The 16828-nt window shown below is 45.7% G+C and overlaps 1 protein-coding gene and 1 non-coding gene across 3 annotated transcripts in view; both read left to right on the forward strand.

The window, feature by feature from the left end:
• Positions 1-905: 905 nt before the first annotated feature.
• SYN1 (synapsin I) overlaps positions 906-16828 on the forward strand; it is a 43620-nt gene continuing 27697 nt past the window's right edge. For both annotated transcript variants that reach the window (XM_060138831.1, XM_060138832.1), the window contains exons 1-5: positions 906-1282; positions 12190-12247; positions 12352-12443; positions 14330-14486; positions 14658-14747. In XM_060138831.1, coding sequence (XP_059994814.1) covers positions 906-1282; positions 12190-12247; positions 12352-12443; positions 14330-14486; positions 14658-14747 — 774 coding nt within the window. The remainder of the gene's footprint in view (positions 1283-12189; positions 12248-12351; positions 12444-14329; positions 14487-14657; positions 14748-16828) is intronic.
• Positions 15033-15139, forward strand: LOC132514186 (U6 spliceosomal RNA). The gene has a single exon (XR_009538674.1). It is a non-coding gene; the product is annotated as a U6 spliceosomal RNA (small nuclear RNA).

Genomic DNA, 16828 nt, shown 5'->3' on the forward strand with positions numbered 1-16828 from the left:
GTGTTCTCTCTCTGCACATGCCTCCGTATGTTTCCTTACTTTTGTGTGTGTCTATGTTTCTCCACATATGTGGCATTCCCTGTATGCCTCCAGCCCCTCGCCCAGCGCAAGCGTATGTACTCCCCACAAGTGTCCACGTCCCCCTGTCTGATGCTGTCTACACCACCCCCGCATGCATCTCTCTGCCTAGCTGAGCCTATGTGGACGTGGGAAACTGATCTCGCGGAGTACTGCATGTGACCCCCAACCCTCGCCGTGAGGGGGTTATTTCTCTACTTTTGAGTCTCCGGGTCTTCCCACCCCGCCAAATGCCTCCTGTGGTGAATATCAACACTGGAAACCGAGTATTTGCGGAGGGTCCTGTGTGTGAGTGCGAGTGCGTGTGAAGACCAGGATGAGGCGGGGTGGGGGCATGCCTGACGCACCCACCCGGACCCTCCGGACAAACACCCACCCCGCCCCCACTCCCCAAATTGCGCATCCCCAATCAGAGGCGGGGGAGGGGAGACAGGATGCGGCGTGGCGCTTGCGCAATGACGCCTTCAGCACCACGGACAGTGCCTTCGCCCCCGCCTGCCGGCGCGCGCCACCGCCACCCCAGCCCTGAAGGCGCGCTGACGTCACTCGCCGCTCCTCCGCAAACTCCCCTTCCCAGTCGCCTTGGTCGCGTCCGCGCCGCCACCGGCCCAGCCGGACTGCACCACGCGGGGCGCGAAAGAGGGGGTCACGGGCGCGACCATCCGCGCTGCGGCGGCGGCGGCGACTCAGCTCTGCCTCAGTCTGCAGCGGGCAGCGGAAGAGTCGCGTCGTGCCTGAGAGCACAGCTGTGCTCCTGGGCCCCGCGCGGTCCGCCCCCGCGGTCCTGACCAGACTGCTCCTAGGACCCCCTGCCCCGCGTCGCAGCCATGAACTACCTGCGGCGCCGCCTGTCGGACAGCAACTTCATGGCCAATCTGCCAAATGGGTACATGACAGACCTGCAGCGCCCGCAGCCGCCCCCGCCGCCGCCCGCTGCCCCCAGCCCGGGAGCCACGCCCGGTCCTGCTACCGCCACTGCTGAGAGGGCCTCATCGGCAGCCCCCGTGGCCTCTCCGGCTGCCCCTAGCCCCGGGTCCTCTGGGGGCGGTGGCTTCTTCTCGTCACTGTCCAATGCGGTCAAGCAGACCACGGCGGCCGCGGCCGCCACCTTCAGCGAGCAAGTGGGCGGCGGCTCTGGGGGCGCAGGCCGTGGGGGCGCTGCCGCCAGGGTGCTGCTGGTAATCGACGAGCCCCACACCGACTGGTAAGCCACTGCTGTGGACGTCCCCCCGCGGTTCTGGGTCCCCAGATCATTCCATCATGAGCAATTATCGAGCGCCGCTTGTGTGCCCCGTGCCTGGCCCCCTCGCCCAAACCCTTTTCCTTTAAATTATTATGCGAAGCGCTTCATGTGTGCCCCGCCCTTGCCTCCCCCCTCCCCCCACCCAGACCTTCTAGATCTATACAGGGAGCAGTTATCGGGCGCCTGCTGTGTGCCTCCTTCCCAAAAGCCTTGACTTCAGTATATCCTGTGAGCAATCAAGAGCCCGATGTGCCCTGCACCCCGAACCCGTGCCCAAAGGTCTTGTCCTCTAATGGATCTTGTGAGCATTTATCAAGTACCTGGAGTGTGCCTCAGTGGGAGCCCTTCCTCAAGGCCTTTGGCTTACGTGAATTTTGTGAACATTCGTTGAGAGCTTGATATGTGTCTTGTCCCCCTCGGTCCTTGCCCTAAGGCCTTCTCTGATCTTGTGAGCATGTATCCAGAGTGCGCTATGTGCCCGCAACCCAGCCCTCACCTCAAAAACCTTTTAAACTATTCACTAAACACTGATTGAGTGCCTGCTGTGTATCCCATCCCAGATTCTCGCCCAAAGCGTTGCCTTTAATGGATCCTGTGAGCCTTTATTGAATGCCTTCTGTGTGCCCCAACTCAGTCCCCCTCTCTAAGAGCCTATTTCTCCAAAGGATCTAGGAAGCATGTATTAAGTGCCTGGTGTATGCCCCACCCCAAGCCCCTTCCTCAAACATATTTTCCTCAAATGAGTTCTATGAGCATTTTTGAACCTTCTGTGTGGGGCTAATCTTCAGACTCTCTGCTCCAAATCCTTTTCCTACAACGGATCTAGAAAGCATTCATTTGAGTGCCTCCCTTATCCCCTGTTCTCAAGCTACTTCTTCAAAGACCTTTCCTTTGGTGGACCCACTTAGCATTTATCAACTGCCTGATCTAAAGGTGTGAGCCTTCTCTAAAGGCTCTTTCTTTCATTGTATTCAGCAAGCAATTATTGAGTGCCTGCTGTTTACCTCACCCCAGACCCTTTTCCCAATGCCTTTTCCTCCAGTGGCTTCAGTCTGTATATATTGAGCACCATCTGCATGACCCAACCTTAGACCTTCTCCATAAAGGTCTTTGCCTCCAATTAATAGTGATCATATATCTGCACTTACTGCGTGCACCATTTCAATCTTTCTTTCCAAAGACCTTTTTAAAAAATCACTCCTGGAGCATCTGTGGCACACCCACTGTGTGCCTGATTCTGTGCCTTCTCCATAAAAGCCTTTCCTCCCAAGAATGGAGAATCAAGCTTACATAAATCAAGTTACTGTATCCCCATTCCCCTTCCCCCAAAGACTTTTCCTCCAATGGATCCAATGATGATATGCCCATCTCTAGCCACCCCCCTTCCCCAAAGACCTTTTCTTTTAATGGATCCAGTGAGCATTTAGTCATTGTCTGCCAGGTGCTCGATTCTAAATCACCTTCCCCCAAAGGCCTTTTCTTCTAATAGCTCCTGTGAGCATTGATGGAGTGCCTTCTGTGTGTTCTATAGTCACACCTCCTCCCCAAAGTGCCTTTCTTCCAGTGGGTCCAGTGAGCACGTATGCAGTACCTGTCGTGCGTAGGAAGTAGATTCCCCTTCTTTACTCCTAGGATAACCTGTGCCAATCATAAAGCCTCTCCCCAGGGTCCTTTCCTTCAATAAATCTAGAACCAAATTTAGAAGGGTTACCCTTTTCCCACTCCCTTCAGTATCGCTAGGATTCCCTCTCCCAATCTTAAGTCTATACCCCAAAGGGCCTTTTTTTCTATTTAAGCCAATAAACACTTACTGAGCACCTACTATATAAGAGCCATTCACAACTTCCTCTTGCCAAGCTTGGAAGTTCCTTCCCTTGTCTCAAGAGCTCTCTCTCCAGGGGTCTCTTTCAGCCTGAATTTATTGAGTACCACCTCTTTACTGGTTAGTCACCCCTCTCCCCAGGAGCCCTTACCCAGAAGCCTTTGGCTCTATTCAGAGCTCTCTCTATTTATTCATTCTACAGATATTTATTGCATACTTTCCATGTGTAAGAGTATGGGAGGCATTTACTAAGCACTACTATATACTAGGATGAACCCTCCTCAGTTCCCTTTCCTTCTAATCCCAACCACCAGCTGTATTCTCCATACTTTCTCCTCCACTCAGCCCCAACGATCTTTTAATGAACACTTACTGTATACTACTGAGAACCCCATATTCAGTGCCTCTTCTCCCCCTCCTGTAGCCCTAACTCCCCCTTCGACAATCTCCATCCTGCCTTTCACACGACACAACCGAAAGCTCATGATGTGTACCTACTATTTTCTGGCTAGGTTCCCTCCCCCACATAGTAGCCATCTTCCCAACTGCCCTTTTCCCCCAATTAATCCAAAAAGCATTTATCACTCTTTTACTGTGTCCCGTTCAAACAACGACATTCCTCTCCCTGCAGCAGACTCCTCCACTCTCTTCTCCCTCAATCCATAAAGCATTTATTGAACACGTGTTGTAATTCCTTCACTAACACCCACTCACACAGATGCCATCTTCCTGGCTAAATTTGCTCTATTGAAGTCAACAAACCTTAATGAAGCCCCTGCTGTATATTGGTAACCACCCTCCTTTTGACTTCCCTTCTTCACTTCGACCCTCCAGGCAGGTCCTTTGCTGCCTTTTCCTTCGTTCCATCAAACAACTCCAGTGTTTTCCACTTTTTTCTTCTAACTTGTCTAGCGAGCATTTATTGAGCATCTGCTGAATTCTGTGAACAATTCTTCCCTTCCACTTCTGTATCCCAAAAGCCCTCCTTTATCCCAGCAGCCACTCCAGTCTTTTCTTCCAGTCAACCTAGCAACCATTTATTTAGTGTCTGCTATAGGTGGGGTGGGATGGGCAAAGGGAGAGAGCCTGTGTACGCCAGGTTCAGTGTGAGGAACAGAGACCTCTGCATCACCAACTTGCAGACATTCAGAACCACGCAAGCTTAGGGATTTCAGCCTGGAATAAAGGAGGAGTTGTGCAAACTCTGTAATGGATTGTACACCTAAGTACAGTCTGATGCCTTTCCCACCAAACCTCACCACTCTCATTCCTTCCTGGGTCTTGAGTCCTGTGTGGTTTAAAGTTGCAGACTCAGTTGAGACTTGTCACCTCTTTTTACAGATAATTTAGTCCAGTGTTTTTTCGGCTGTGGGTCACCTCTTGGCTTGTGACCAGCATTTCATTTTCTTCATGAAATGAAAGTAGAACTATGATAAATAATAATATTGATACATGAAAATAGTAAGAGTATATTGCACATAGTAAGCACAATTAATATTTAGTGAAACTGAAACTGTTACTCCAATAAGAAATGTAATCAATAATGTATACCATATATATTATGTATATTCTCTAATACATTTGTTATATAATGAGTTTATAGTATATAATACATATATATGTGTATGTTTTTCTTCATGAAATGGAATAGAATAGGAAATATCAGACTCCATTGCAAATACTAAAGGTAATTATTTACTGAAACTTTCATTCTAATATATGCATATTTATACACATTCTAGGTAATGTAACACATAATATATAATATGCAATATGTTATATAAGACATCCTATATTAAATTTTCTGTACATTATATGTCTTATATAATATATATTACATACATAGGATGGGTTATTATGTAAATATGTATATGGTGGGTTATATATTTCTTCTTGTGGCTTCTTTTCTTAGACTTTCCTGGAAGCAGACCCTGAGACTCTGATATTTGTGTGCAGATTGATCGGAGAGAGCTCTTGGGAATAACACCTGTTGCAGGGGAGGAGTGGGGGAAGCAGGATTTGGCAGAAGGAAAGGCTGAGCTCTGATGCTTCACAACAGTTGTCCCAGCTGATCATCTGGGGAGCTCTGGAGCTGGGATGACACTTCAGAGTTGTCCCAGTTGAGATGGGGTGGCCAGGCTTTTGTAGTCCTGCATCAGTCAGTCATTGGCTGCAGGCTGCCCTCTGGGAGGAGGCATAATCTTGCGGAAGGTGAGTCCCTGCTGCAGAGGGCAGTTCCCAGGGACGGACAGCACTGTGAGCCTTCAGCAGCAGGTATTCCCAGAAGCTGGGGGACAGATGTGACAAGAAGGAGGAGTGTGAAGATCTGGGTGGAGTGTACAGCCTACCCCCTGGACTGCTCAGATTCACTTGCTTTTTAGAAGTAAGTTCACCCATCTGGGAACAGCGTTTCCAGGATTCTAATTGATCTTGTTTTCTGGGGGACACTTGAAAGAGCACAGTTAGTTGGACAAACTACAGCCTCCACTGCCATAGTTGATAAATGTGGCATAAGTAAATGATGCATTGTTTCCTTCCTCTACCTCACATTCTAGATTCCCCTCACCCTCGGCTAGCACCCCTCCTTGGTCTCAGTGGCTTATCTGGTGAGTGATCCATTCCCTCATCCTTGAGGGATCCCTGAGCTCTTGCTCCCCATCCCCTCAGGCTGTGGCTGCTGTACTCGTCCATTTGCCATCAGTGTTAAGCAAGGAGTACCGACAGATGCCCAAGCAGATCACCTGGGGGCCAAACGTGTTCCTCCCTGCCCCCACTGTGTAACAGCAGCCCTATCTCCTCCTGATGATTAGGGTCACGTGCCCCTGCCAAGACAGTGACTCGTGTTCCGTTCCGTTGGCATGAGAAGCCTGAAGTGTCCAGGTAGCAGTCAAGGCTTAGAAGGTAATGGGATTCTTGCTGTGTCCCCTGGTAGCAGTGTTCCCCCTTGGAAAACCAGGACCTCTAACCTTGCAGAACCCTGAGTGAACAGGAAGCACACATTCCAAAAGTGGATCACTGGAATTGATGGTAAGCTGGGCCACTCCTACTTTCACCTCCAAGCCCCCAGACCGGTGTATTCTACCTCTAAAGAGCACAGCACAAACAACAGATTTAGCGTGTACACTGTGTTTTGGAGGATGGTATCCCATTCCTGCACGGTATCACCTGCAAGCTTAGGTCTTAGCTGTGGCTACACCAGGTTGTTCTTTCACTCTATCAGGCCAGCAGCTTCTGGGCGGTGCGGTATATAATGTCATCAGTTGATTCCATGGTCGTGGGCTTACTTTTGCACCTCCTTTGCTGTAAAGTGAGTCCTTCAGTTTGATGCAATGTTATGAGGGATCCCATACTGGTGGATCAAATATTATGTAAGCCCTTGGACAGGGATGCTGGCTAAGGTCCTGTAGTCAGGAAGGGCAAACCCATATACAGAATATTCCAGTCAAAATCAGTCATTACTCTTTCCCGAGTGGAAGGAGCCCAGTGTAGTCAGTTCGCCATGGAGTGGCCGGTTGGTCTTCTTGAGGGATGGTGCTGTGTCAGGGACTCAATATTGGTCTCTGGTGCTCAGAGGTTGGTCATTCAGCAATAATGCCATAGGCCTCACATGCTGCCTCTACCTCTGTTACCCTTGCCACTTCATACGTGTGCCCATCTGCCAGCACTGGCTGATTCTAGAAGCTAGCTGACGTCATTTGGCTGAGTCATTCTGTCTACCTGGTTGCTTAGTGCCACTTCCAGGGTGGATGCTATCTGGTGGGTGTTAACACACAATACAAAGATCTTCAATCCTCACTCTGTTTCATCTCCACTCCCGTACGTCCACCCACATTTCGGTGTCCCAGACCTCCTCTTCCTGATCTTCCAATATTGTTCATTCAAGGCCTCTGTCTAATCAGCCAAGCCATTTACCACTGCCCATCAGTGAATATGTATTCGAATCTTGGGTCACTTCTCTTTCCCCACAAAATAGATGACCAGGTGCACAGCCCAAAGCTCTGCCCATTGGGAGCTTTGCCACTGTTTTTCAAGACCACTCCGAGTGGGGCTATAGCATCGTCACTGTCCATTTTTGGCTTCCACCCACGTACCAAGCCAACCCATTTGTGAACCAAGCTTAGGCTTTTTCTTCCTTCATCTGCTGGTTGTAAGGTGTTCCCTTAGTGAGCTGAGGGAGGCACTAACACAACAGTGTGGATGACACGGGCATCCGGGTTACTTGCTCAGGCAGCTTGCATGGTCCTGCTGGGGTCGATCCTGGCTCCTGGGCCCATCTGACTTCATTACTTGGTGGGCCTGGCAGGACCCAGCTCATAATAGGCACCAGGATACGTGGTTCCTTGGTACCCCACGGTCAAGCATTCTGTCTCTCTCAGGGCCCAGTACTGCACCAGGATTTGTTTCTCAAAAGCGGTGTAATTCTCTGCTGCAGATGGCATGGCCTTGCTCCAGAACCCCAGGGGCCTCCCACTCAGGCATCCCATAAGCTCCACACTACATTTTCCTCACTATCCAGTATTGTAGGATCTGTCAGATCATATGCCCTGAGTGGCAAGACTGCTCACACTACAGCCTGGACCTGCTCAGGGCTGGCAGCCTTACGTGTCACCTGAAATATGGATCGGAACAGCATTTCCAGGTGTGGAATACGCTGCCTCCAAAACCTAAAGAGACCTCTCCTTTGGACCTGAAGAGGCCTTCCTCATGGTGGAAGGTGCAAGATGCAATGCTTTGCGCGATTATTTGGAGGGGCTGTCCTGGCATACCTTGGCCCACTGAATCCCTAAAAATCGCACTAATGTGGCAGGACCCTGAGTCTTTTCAGGGTTTATCTCCCACCCTCTGGAGTGCATGTGTCTTATCAAGGCAATGTGCTAACCATCTCTTGCTCATCTTGGCCAATCAATATGATGTAATCGATATAGTAGTCCAGTGTGATATTCTCTGGGATGTACAGGTGGTCCATGTCCTCTTGGACTATATGATGACATAGGGTGAGAAAGATAACATAGCCCTATGGCAAGACCATCAATATATATTGTGGTCAGTCCCATATGAGTGTGAAATGTCTCTGATCCTCTCTTCTGATCAGGATAGAAAAGCAGTCATTCACTAAATCAGTGCCCACCTGCTGTACCTGAGATCCTTTAATTTGCTCCAGCAATGACAGCATGACCAGTACAGCAGCTTCAATCAAGGCTACTACTTGGTTGAGCTCACAGTAGTCTACATTCTTTAGGATCCATCCAGCCTCCTCAGGGCCCAAACTGGTTAATTCAGTGGAGATATTATGGGACTAACACCCCTGCGTCCTTTAGCTCTTTCAGAGGAGCACTAATTTCCACCATCACCCCTAGGATAGACACAATATTGTCTTTGATTTACAGTTTTGATCAGGGGAGGTGGGTATAATTTCCGAGGCATCCATTTGAACTTCCCCACTACCATAGCTCTGCCCCGGCAGGCCAAGGACCTCGTGTAGGGGTTCTGAAAACTACAGATATGTCCATTCCAATTATGTATTTGTGAGCTGGGGAAGTGACCACTAGGTGGACCTGTGGACCCAACGTACCCACTGTGAGCAGGACCTGGGCCAGGACTTCATTTATGACCTTATGTCCACTGTGCTTCTCAACATGGCTGGTGCCACTCTCACCAACATATTCCTCACTTTGTAAGTTGGGTATATCCTCTGAGCCCTCCCATAGAATAGAGTCAGCTGGTTGGTCTTCCAGACTTAAGTAGTGTATCTACTCTAACACATCTGCTCCTCTGAGCCCTTTGATCCTTTCCTCCACAATCTGCCATGGAAGTCTGGTATTTCTGCTTCACTTGGTGTGGGCCACTGTTTTTTCCAAGCTACCACAAGTCATCCAAAATTGTATCAGCAACATTTCCTGGAGTCGTTGCCACGGTTTTAAGTTCTGTGTCCTGGGAGAGTGCTCCAAGTTCATGCTTCACTCCCTTGGTCCACTGTCCTCAGCATCCAGTCTCAGGCATGCTTTCCCAGCTCCTGCTGATACATGTTAGCCAGATTCTTCAGCTTCTGTATATCATTCCTTTCCTCCCTTTGCAAGCTTAGAACCTCTCCAGTCAGGTTGTGCTAGGATTTGACCCTGTTTGTTGATCTGGTTGCCGAGAGGGGAAGGGAAGTTGATTCTGAAAGGGGTAAGAATTGTTTTATAAGACACATGCTTCGTTCGAGGCCTCTGCATTATTGTCAAGCAAAGGGAAGTTTCTGTATTCTAACAAGGAATGGGCTACTCCAGCAGACCCAGTGGGTTCAGGTGAATCTGTAAGTTCAAGGTGTTACACGCATCTTCCCAGATATCCCCATCACAATCTCAGGGCTCCACTCCTGTCCTTTTAGGGCCCTGAGCATGGCATAGGAGATGTACTGGGCCTGAGAATTCAACCTTCTCTGAAGTTCGACTACACTTACAGTTAAGTCCTAAGTCTGATCTTCTCCTCTGTCTGCCCTCTGGTTGCAGAACATTGGGGTTTCCTTAAGTACAGCCAAGGAGGTCTTCTGCCTTTTACATTTTGCTTTGAATTGGTGATTATTCACACTGAGCATGTCATATCTTTCTTCAGCTAATCAAGGGTGTTTAGCGAATAGTCACCCAAGTCTGGTTACCATTTCCCTCACACCTCTCTAGTACCAGGAATATTTCACCAGCTAGTGCATTCCCTTCCACTAGTATCTCATTACAGTCCACCATCAGTTAAAGTTACTTCTGCTTCAAAACCCCATAGGCCTGCACTATAATTCTCCCACTCAGGAGAATCAACTCCACACTGCATCTTTTCTCACTACAGACATCTCCAGTATCATAGGGTTTGCCAGATCATATGGTTCAAGTGGCATCCTGCTTGCACCACAGCACAGACATGTCACAGGGCGCTTTGTGTTGCTACAGCACATCAGGGACTATTGTGCTCCACCCCCACAAATGATGCTTCGTTATTGCCTGCTGGCTGCTGGGTGGCCCGGCTCCAGAAAGGCAGTAGAGTCTTCTTTGTAGTTTGACTTCTCTGGCCCACTGTTTTAGATTGGGGTCTCTGAAAACAGATTTTGAGACAGAGAATTGCACGCACAGGCTTATCGGGGAGTGCCTTTGGAATCAGCACCTGTAAGGAGGGCAAGGTTGAGCAGAGGGAGAAGTGGGTCCCCAATGCGGTTGCATCCAAGGCCTCAGCTGATCCTAAGGGGGAGCTCTAGAGCTAGGATGGTCCTTCAGAGTCAGCCTATATTGAGGCAAAGAGGCTGGCCTTTGTACTCACTCATAGACCACATATCAGCCATGGGCTGCCAGTACATAAGTATAACCTTGGCCAAGGAAGTTCCCTGTGACAGAAGACAATTCCCAAGGGGACACAGCTGTGATCTTTCAACAGCTGATATTCAGGGTGCATTGACCCTGAAGAGGAGATCTGAGCAGAACACCACAGTATCCACTACATTTATGGTCAAAAAAGTTTTTTAAAAAAGTGATATATATCATATATATATACCACAGTATCCACTACATATATGGTCAAAAAGTGATATATATATATATATATATATATATATCACTTTTTTATTTATTTATTTTTCCATTCATCTAATTTTTTACTTTTTTTTAAAAAAATTTTTATTGGAGTATAGTTGATTTACAATGTTGTGTTCGTTTCAGGTGTACAGCAAAGTGAATCAGTTTTACATATACATATATCCACTCTTTTTTAGATTCTTTTCCCATACAGGTCATTACAGAGTACTGAGTAGAGTTCCTTGTGCTATACAGTAGGTCCTTACTAGTTATCTATTTTATATATAGTAGCGTGTATATGTCAATCCCAAATTCCCAATTTATCCCTCCCCCCTTTCCCCCTGGTAACCATAAGTTTGTTTTCTACATCTGTGAGTCTATTTCTGTTTTGTAAATAAGTTCATTTGTACTATTTTTTTAGATTCCACATATAAGCGATATCATATGATCGTCATCATTTTCTAAATGAAAAATGCACAGGTCTAAGAGATTCTCTTCCAACATCTGTGAGGGGACAGTGTCAGTGATGGAGTAGGGTGTAGGAGGGAAGAGGGAGAGAGAGGAGAAAATAACTGTGCTTGGGGTCTTAGGGGTATGTCAGTGAAATCACTAGGGCCGGTTGTCCTGTGTATATCAGAGATCCTGATTGTGTGCATGTAGGCAATCCCAGGAGTGGCTCCTCCCCTCAGCCTTCTTCTATGGGAAACCTGATTGGGGATGAGCTTCTGTCTGTGGAGAAGTCTGTCAGGAAGGAATCCTGGGCCTGGGGGAGAAGCCCATATGGGAATGGGCCCAGGGACAGTGACTTAGCAGTTCGTGATGTATCTACTGCTGTTCCTACGCCTCTCCGATCCTGTGGCTTCCCCTCATCCTCAGCTGCATTCCTCCTCACCCTCATCATGGCTGACTCTGGCTTCTGTAGAACCCCCACCAGCCTGCACCCTTCAATCTGCTCCTCCTTTTCTAGTGCAGCTGCCCACTCATGGCTGCTGTGTCCCTCTCAGTGCACAACCACACGTGGTGAATGTGTTCTTCCTTGGGAAAGGGCTAGAGAACAGAGAGATGCTTCAGGCCACACAAGCAGACATAGGTGCTGACACATACCTGGGCACACTCCATATATATATACCCCCTAAGGTTCTTTACCATTTACAAACCTCCATGCAATTTCAAAGTATGTTACACTTTACAAAGCACTCCTTGTTTTGCAAAGCTTTTCAGATAGCAGTGTGACAAGCAGACCATACTTTGGGAAATGCCTGCTCTCTGTGTTTTAAGAACTTGTTTTATAGTTTGCAATCTCCTTTGACATTTACATACCTCCACAAGGATTACAACAGACTTCATTGTTCACAAAGAACTGTTAGGTTTTTCAAAGTATTTCAACAATTATAAATCACATTATAGTTTCTCTAGTGGCACTGGAGGGGCAAAGGGGTCAAAGGACCAGCCTGGGTTTCGTCTTCCTGAGATTGGAGCATTGACGGATGTGCTCTGCTTTTCCTCTTCAGGGCGAAATACTTCAAAGGGAAAAAGATCCATGGAGAAATTGACATTAAAGTAGAACAGGTTAGTTGGGGCAGGTGGACATGGGGGTCAACTGTCCAGACTGCAAACTGAGTGGTCTTTTTTGTGTGATGTGCATGAATCCCTGATTTTTTTTTCCTTCCCAGGCTGAATTCTCTGATCTCAACCTCGTGGCTCATGCCAATGGTGGATTCTCTGTGGACATGGAAGTCCTTCGGAATGGGGTGAAGGTTGTGCGGTGAGTGTAAAAAGGTTACCTTGGTATTATGGGGGAGGCAAAAGGGCTCCCTTAGAGCTGAGGGAGAGTCCCTACCTCCCCTCCCATCCTTCTGTGAGCAAGAACTTAGGCACATTGCAATAGCCAACCTAAGTATCCATCAACAGATGAATGGATAAAGAAGTGATACACACACACACATACACACACACACACACACACACACACAATGGGATGTTATTCAGCCATGAGAAAGAAGGAAATCCTGCCATTTGTGACAACATGGATGGATCTTGAGGACATTATGCTAAGTGAGATAAATCAGACAGAGAAAGAGGAATACTGTATGCTATCACTTATATGTGGAATCTGAAAGAGCCAAACTAATAGAGACAGAGAGTAGAAAGGTGATTGCCAGAGGCTGGTGGGTGGGGTGGAAGAATAGGAGAGATGTTGTTTAAGAGTACAAACTTGCAACTGATAGATAAATAAATCCTAGATCTCTAGAGATCTAATCCACAGTACGGTGGATACAGACAACAATATTGTATCATAATCAGCAAACCTGCTAAAAGACCAGATCTTAATTATTCCCACCATGAAAAAAGAAATAATTATGTGACATGGTAGAGGTACTAACTAATGCTACAATGGCAATCATATTATAATATATAAATGTATCAAATCAACATGTTATACACCTTAAACTTATAGAAGAATTGACATATAACGTGCCAATTATATTCCAATTTTTAGAAAAAGAACTTAGGCACAGAATGTAAGGAGATAGCTTCTCTTGTGGAGAAGAGCCAAGGATCCCAGAAGACCACAAGCCAAACTTTTCAGTTATTGGATTGGCCAAAATGTTCGTTCGTGTTCTTCCATAACATCTTACAGAAAAATCCAAACGAACTTTTTGGCCAACCAAATATTAATTCAACAAACATTTCTTGAGCATCTACTGCATGCCAGGTGCTGCTCTCAGCATTTTACATTCAACAAATATTTATTGAGTATCTATTGTGTGCCAGGAGCTGTTGTACATACTGAGGTCCTGGCAGTGAACAAAACAGACCCCAAAAAAGACAAAATAAAAACCCTCTGCTCGGGGCTTCCCTGTTGGCGCAGTGGTTGAGAGTCCGCCTGCCGATGCAGGGGACACGGGTTCGTGCCCCGGTCCGGGAAGATCCCACATGCCGCGGAGCGGCTGGGCCCGTGAGCCATGGCCGCTGAGCCTGCGCGTCCGGAGCCTGTGCTCCGCAACGGGAGAGGCCGCAACAGTGAGAGGACCGCGTACCGCAAAAAAAACAAACAAAAAAACCCCTCTGCTCTCGTGAAGCTTACATTCTACTGTGGGATACACACAATAAACAAATAAAGAAGGAAATGTCAAAGTGCTCAGAAAAAATATCAGCAAAGGGATATAGGGATTGGTGAAGGGATTGGGGAAGGGTCTGCAGTTTGGTTGGGGGTAGACCAGTAGTGTGAGAGACATTTGAGGAAAGACTTGAAGGAGGTGGAGGAGTGGGGCATGTAGAAATCTAGGGAGGAAGCGTTTCAGGCAGAGGGAATAGCCCATGTAGAGGCCCTGAGGCTGGAATTTATTCTGGGCAGCATCCTTCGTGGACAGAAGTAGTCTGAGAGATTGTGACTGGGAGCTGTGAGAGCTGAGCGGGCAAGTTGCAAGCTCACCTTGGTGAGGAGAGGAGCAGGCAGGAAAGGGCCACCAGATGAGGAAAGGGTAGGAAGGGCACATGTGGTGGAGGGAACAGCTTGTGTATGTGGCTGAGGTGAGAAACCACCGTGTAGTTTCTAGGAGCTGTGGAGATTTCAAGACTTGACCTTTATTCTAAAGGTGGTGGGGAGCTTCTGGGAGGACCATCTACACTCTACCCTTGCCACCCCAGGTCTCTGAAACCAGACTTCGTGCTGATCCGCCAGCATGCCTTCAGCATGGCACGGAATGGAGACTACCGCAGTTTGGTCATTGGGCTGCAGTATGCCGGAATCCCCAGCGTTAACTCTTTGCATTCTGTCTACAACTTCTGTGACAAGCCCTGGGTGGTAAGTGACAGAAGGGTGCTACTGGCAGAGGGAACAGCTCATACATGCATGCGGGAGCTTGAAACCACTGTGATCTGGGGGAACGGAGGAAGTTTGGAAGCTTGGAGTCCCAGCTTGGAGACTCCCTCCAGGTAAAGGGACTTGCTGACCCGTCTCTCCTGCCTCTCATAGTTCGCTCAGATGGTTCGACTGCACAAGAAACTGGGGACAGAGGAATTCCCTCTAATCGATCAGACCTTCTACCCCAATCACAAAGAGATGGTGAGTCTGGGGAAAGGGAGTGAGCTGGAGGGAAAAGCATCATGCCTATTGCAATAGTATTGCCAATGGATGTATTACCAGTGGTATGCTATCAGAGAGTGCAGCCAGCACATGCACATGGAGGGTGACGTTGCTTCGTGATACGGTTTATTACTACCAGGAATTTACTGTGTAGTTACAAGTGTGATTAAATCATTGATCCTGTTATAGTATCTATTCTCACCAGTATTAAAAAACTGATTTCTAGTGTAAATTAACAGAATTAATGTAATGATTCAGATTATGGTGCTCACTTCGGCAGCACATATACTAAAATTGGAACAATACAGAGAAGATTAGCATGGCCCCTGCGCAAGGATGACACGCAAATTCATGAAGCGTTCCATAATTCTAAGATCCCACATGCCTCACGGCCAAAATACCAAAACATAAAACAGAAGCAATATTGTAACAAATTCAATAAAGACAAAAAAAATGATGCACATCAGATTATGTTACATATACAAATCAAGTCATTGTTACTAACGTTACCAAATATTCCTCCTGATAGAAATGTTAATAGTGTTTCAAATTAGGATTGCCAATAAAAATTATCAGTAGCAATGTTAAAAATTAGATTGTATACAAATAGAAAATTGGATTGTTGGCTACTTTTACCACAAATATAATCACTAATATTATAAATTATAACCAGTATTACAAATTACTGTTATTGATAAAAAATTGTGAGTGCCAATGTTATGAATTAAATTATAGTTCCTAATAGAATTTGAGTAATTATTACTAGTATCATTGAAGATTATAACTATTATTACAAATTATTATCAATATTATAAATTATGCTCTAATATAAATTATAAGTCCCTGTTTTGAATTATATTATACTTAATAATAAAAATTGTATTACCATTACTAATATCATCAAATATTACAACTAAGATTACAGTTTATTACAGTGTTACAAATTAAGATCATCAATATAAATGATTAGTGCCTATGTTGTGAATTAAGTTATAATTACTAAAAGAAATTAAACTATTAGTACAAACATTGTAAAGTACTGTTACAAATTACTGCCAATGTTACAAATTAAGATTACTAATATAAATTATGAGTACCTATGTTTTGAGCTATCCTACAGTTACTAACAGAAATCATTATTAATATGGTTAACATCCAATTGATATCATAAATAATTACTAATATTAAAGTTATGTTTACTAGTATAAGTTATGAGTACCACAGTTATGAATCAGGTTTTAGTTACAAATAGAAATTGGAAAAAAAAAGAAATTGAATCACCATTACCAATGCCATCAAGTTTTATAACTAATTTGACAAGGTTTTTACAATGTTACAAATTATGTTTACTTATATAAATAAACATCACCAGTTTTATGAATTAAATTACAATTAAATATCAATATTGACCCAGCTTTACCAACTTAAATAAACATTGGTACTAATGTTAAAAATTCTTACAAGTATTACAAATTATGGTCACTGATATAAGTCAACAGTACTATGAATTAAGTTTACTAACAGATGAAGATCAAATCATTAGTTCTTAGGAAACCAAGTTTGTTTATCATTATTATTATTTTACATTCACTGAGAGACAGTATAGCTGACTATGGTTAAGAACATGGACACTGGAGTCAGAATTTCTGTATTGTAATCCTAGCTCCACAACTTATTAGCTTCCGAACATAAGAAATGTTAGTTAAATGCTCTGTGCCTCAGTTTTCCCATCTGTAAAATATGGCTAATAATAGTTCCTGCCTTACAGAGTTAATGTGAGAATTAAATTATTTAATGAACATAAAGTGGTTACAACAGTGCATCTGACATTTATTAACTGCTACCTAAGTGTTGATGAAGTTCCCTTCTATTCTTTATTTGTTGAAGTGTTTTTATCATGGAAGGATGCTGGACTCTGTCAAATGCTTTTTCTATGTTTATTGATATGATACGGCTTTTTGTCCTTTATTCTATGAATATGGTGTATTACATTAATTGATTTTCATGCAAATTGAGTCACACTTGCATTCTTCGGCCAGATCCCACTTGGTCTGACATAT

This window comes from Lagenorhynchus albirostris, chromosome X, assembly GCF_949774975.1.
Source record: "Lagenorhynchus albirostris chromosome X, mLagAlb1.1, whole genome shotgun sequence".
Taxonomy (NCBI): domain Eukaryota; kingdom Metazoa; phylum Chordata; class Mammalia; order Artiodactyla; family Delphinidae; genus Lagenorhynchus; species Lagenorhynchus albirostris.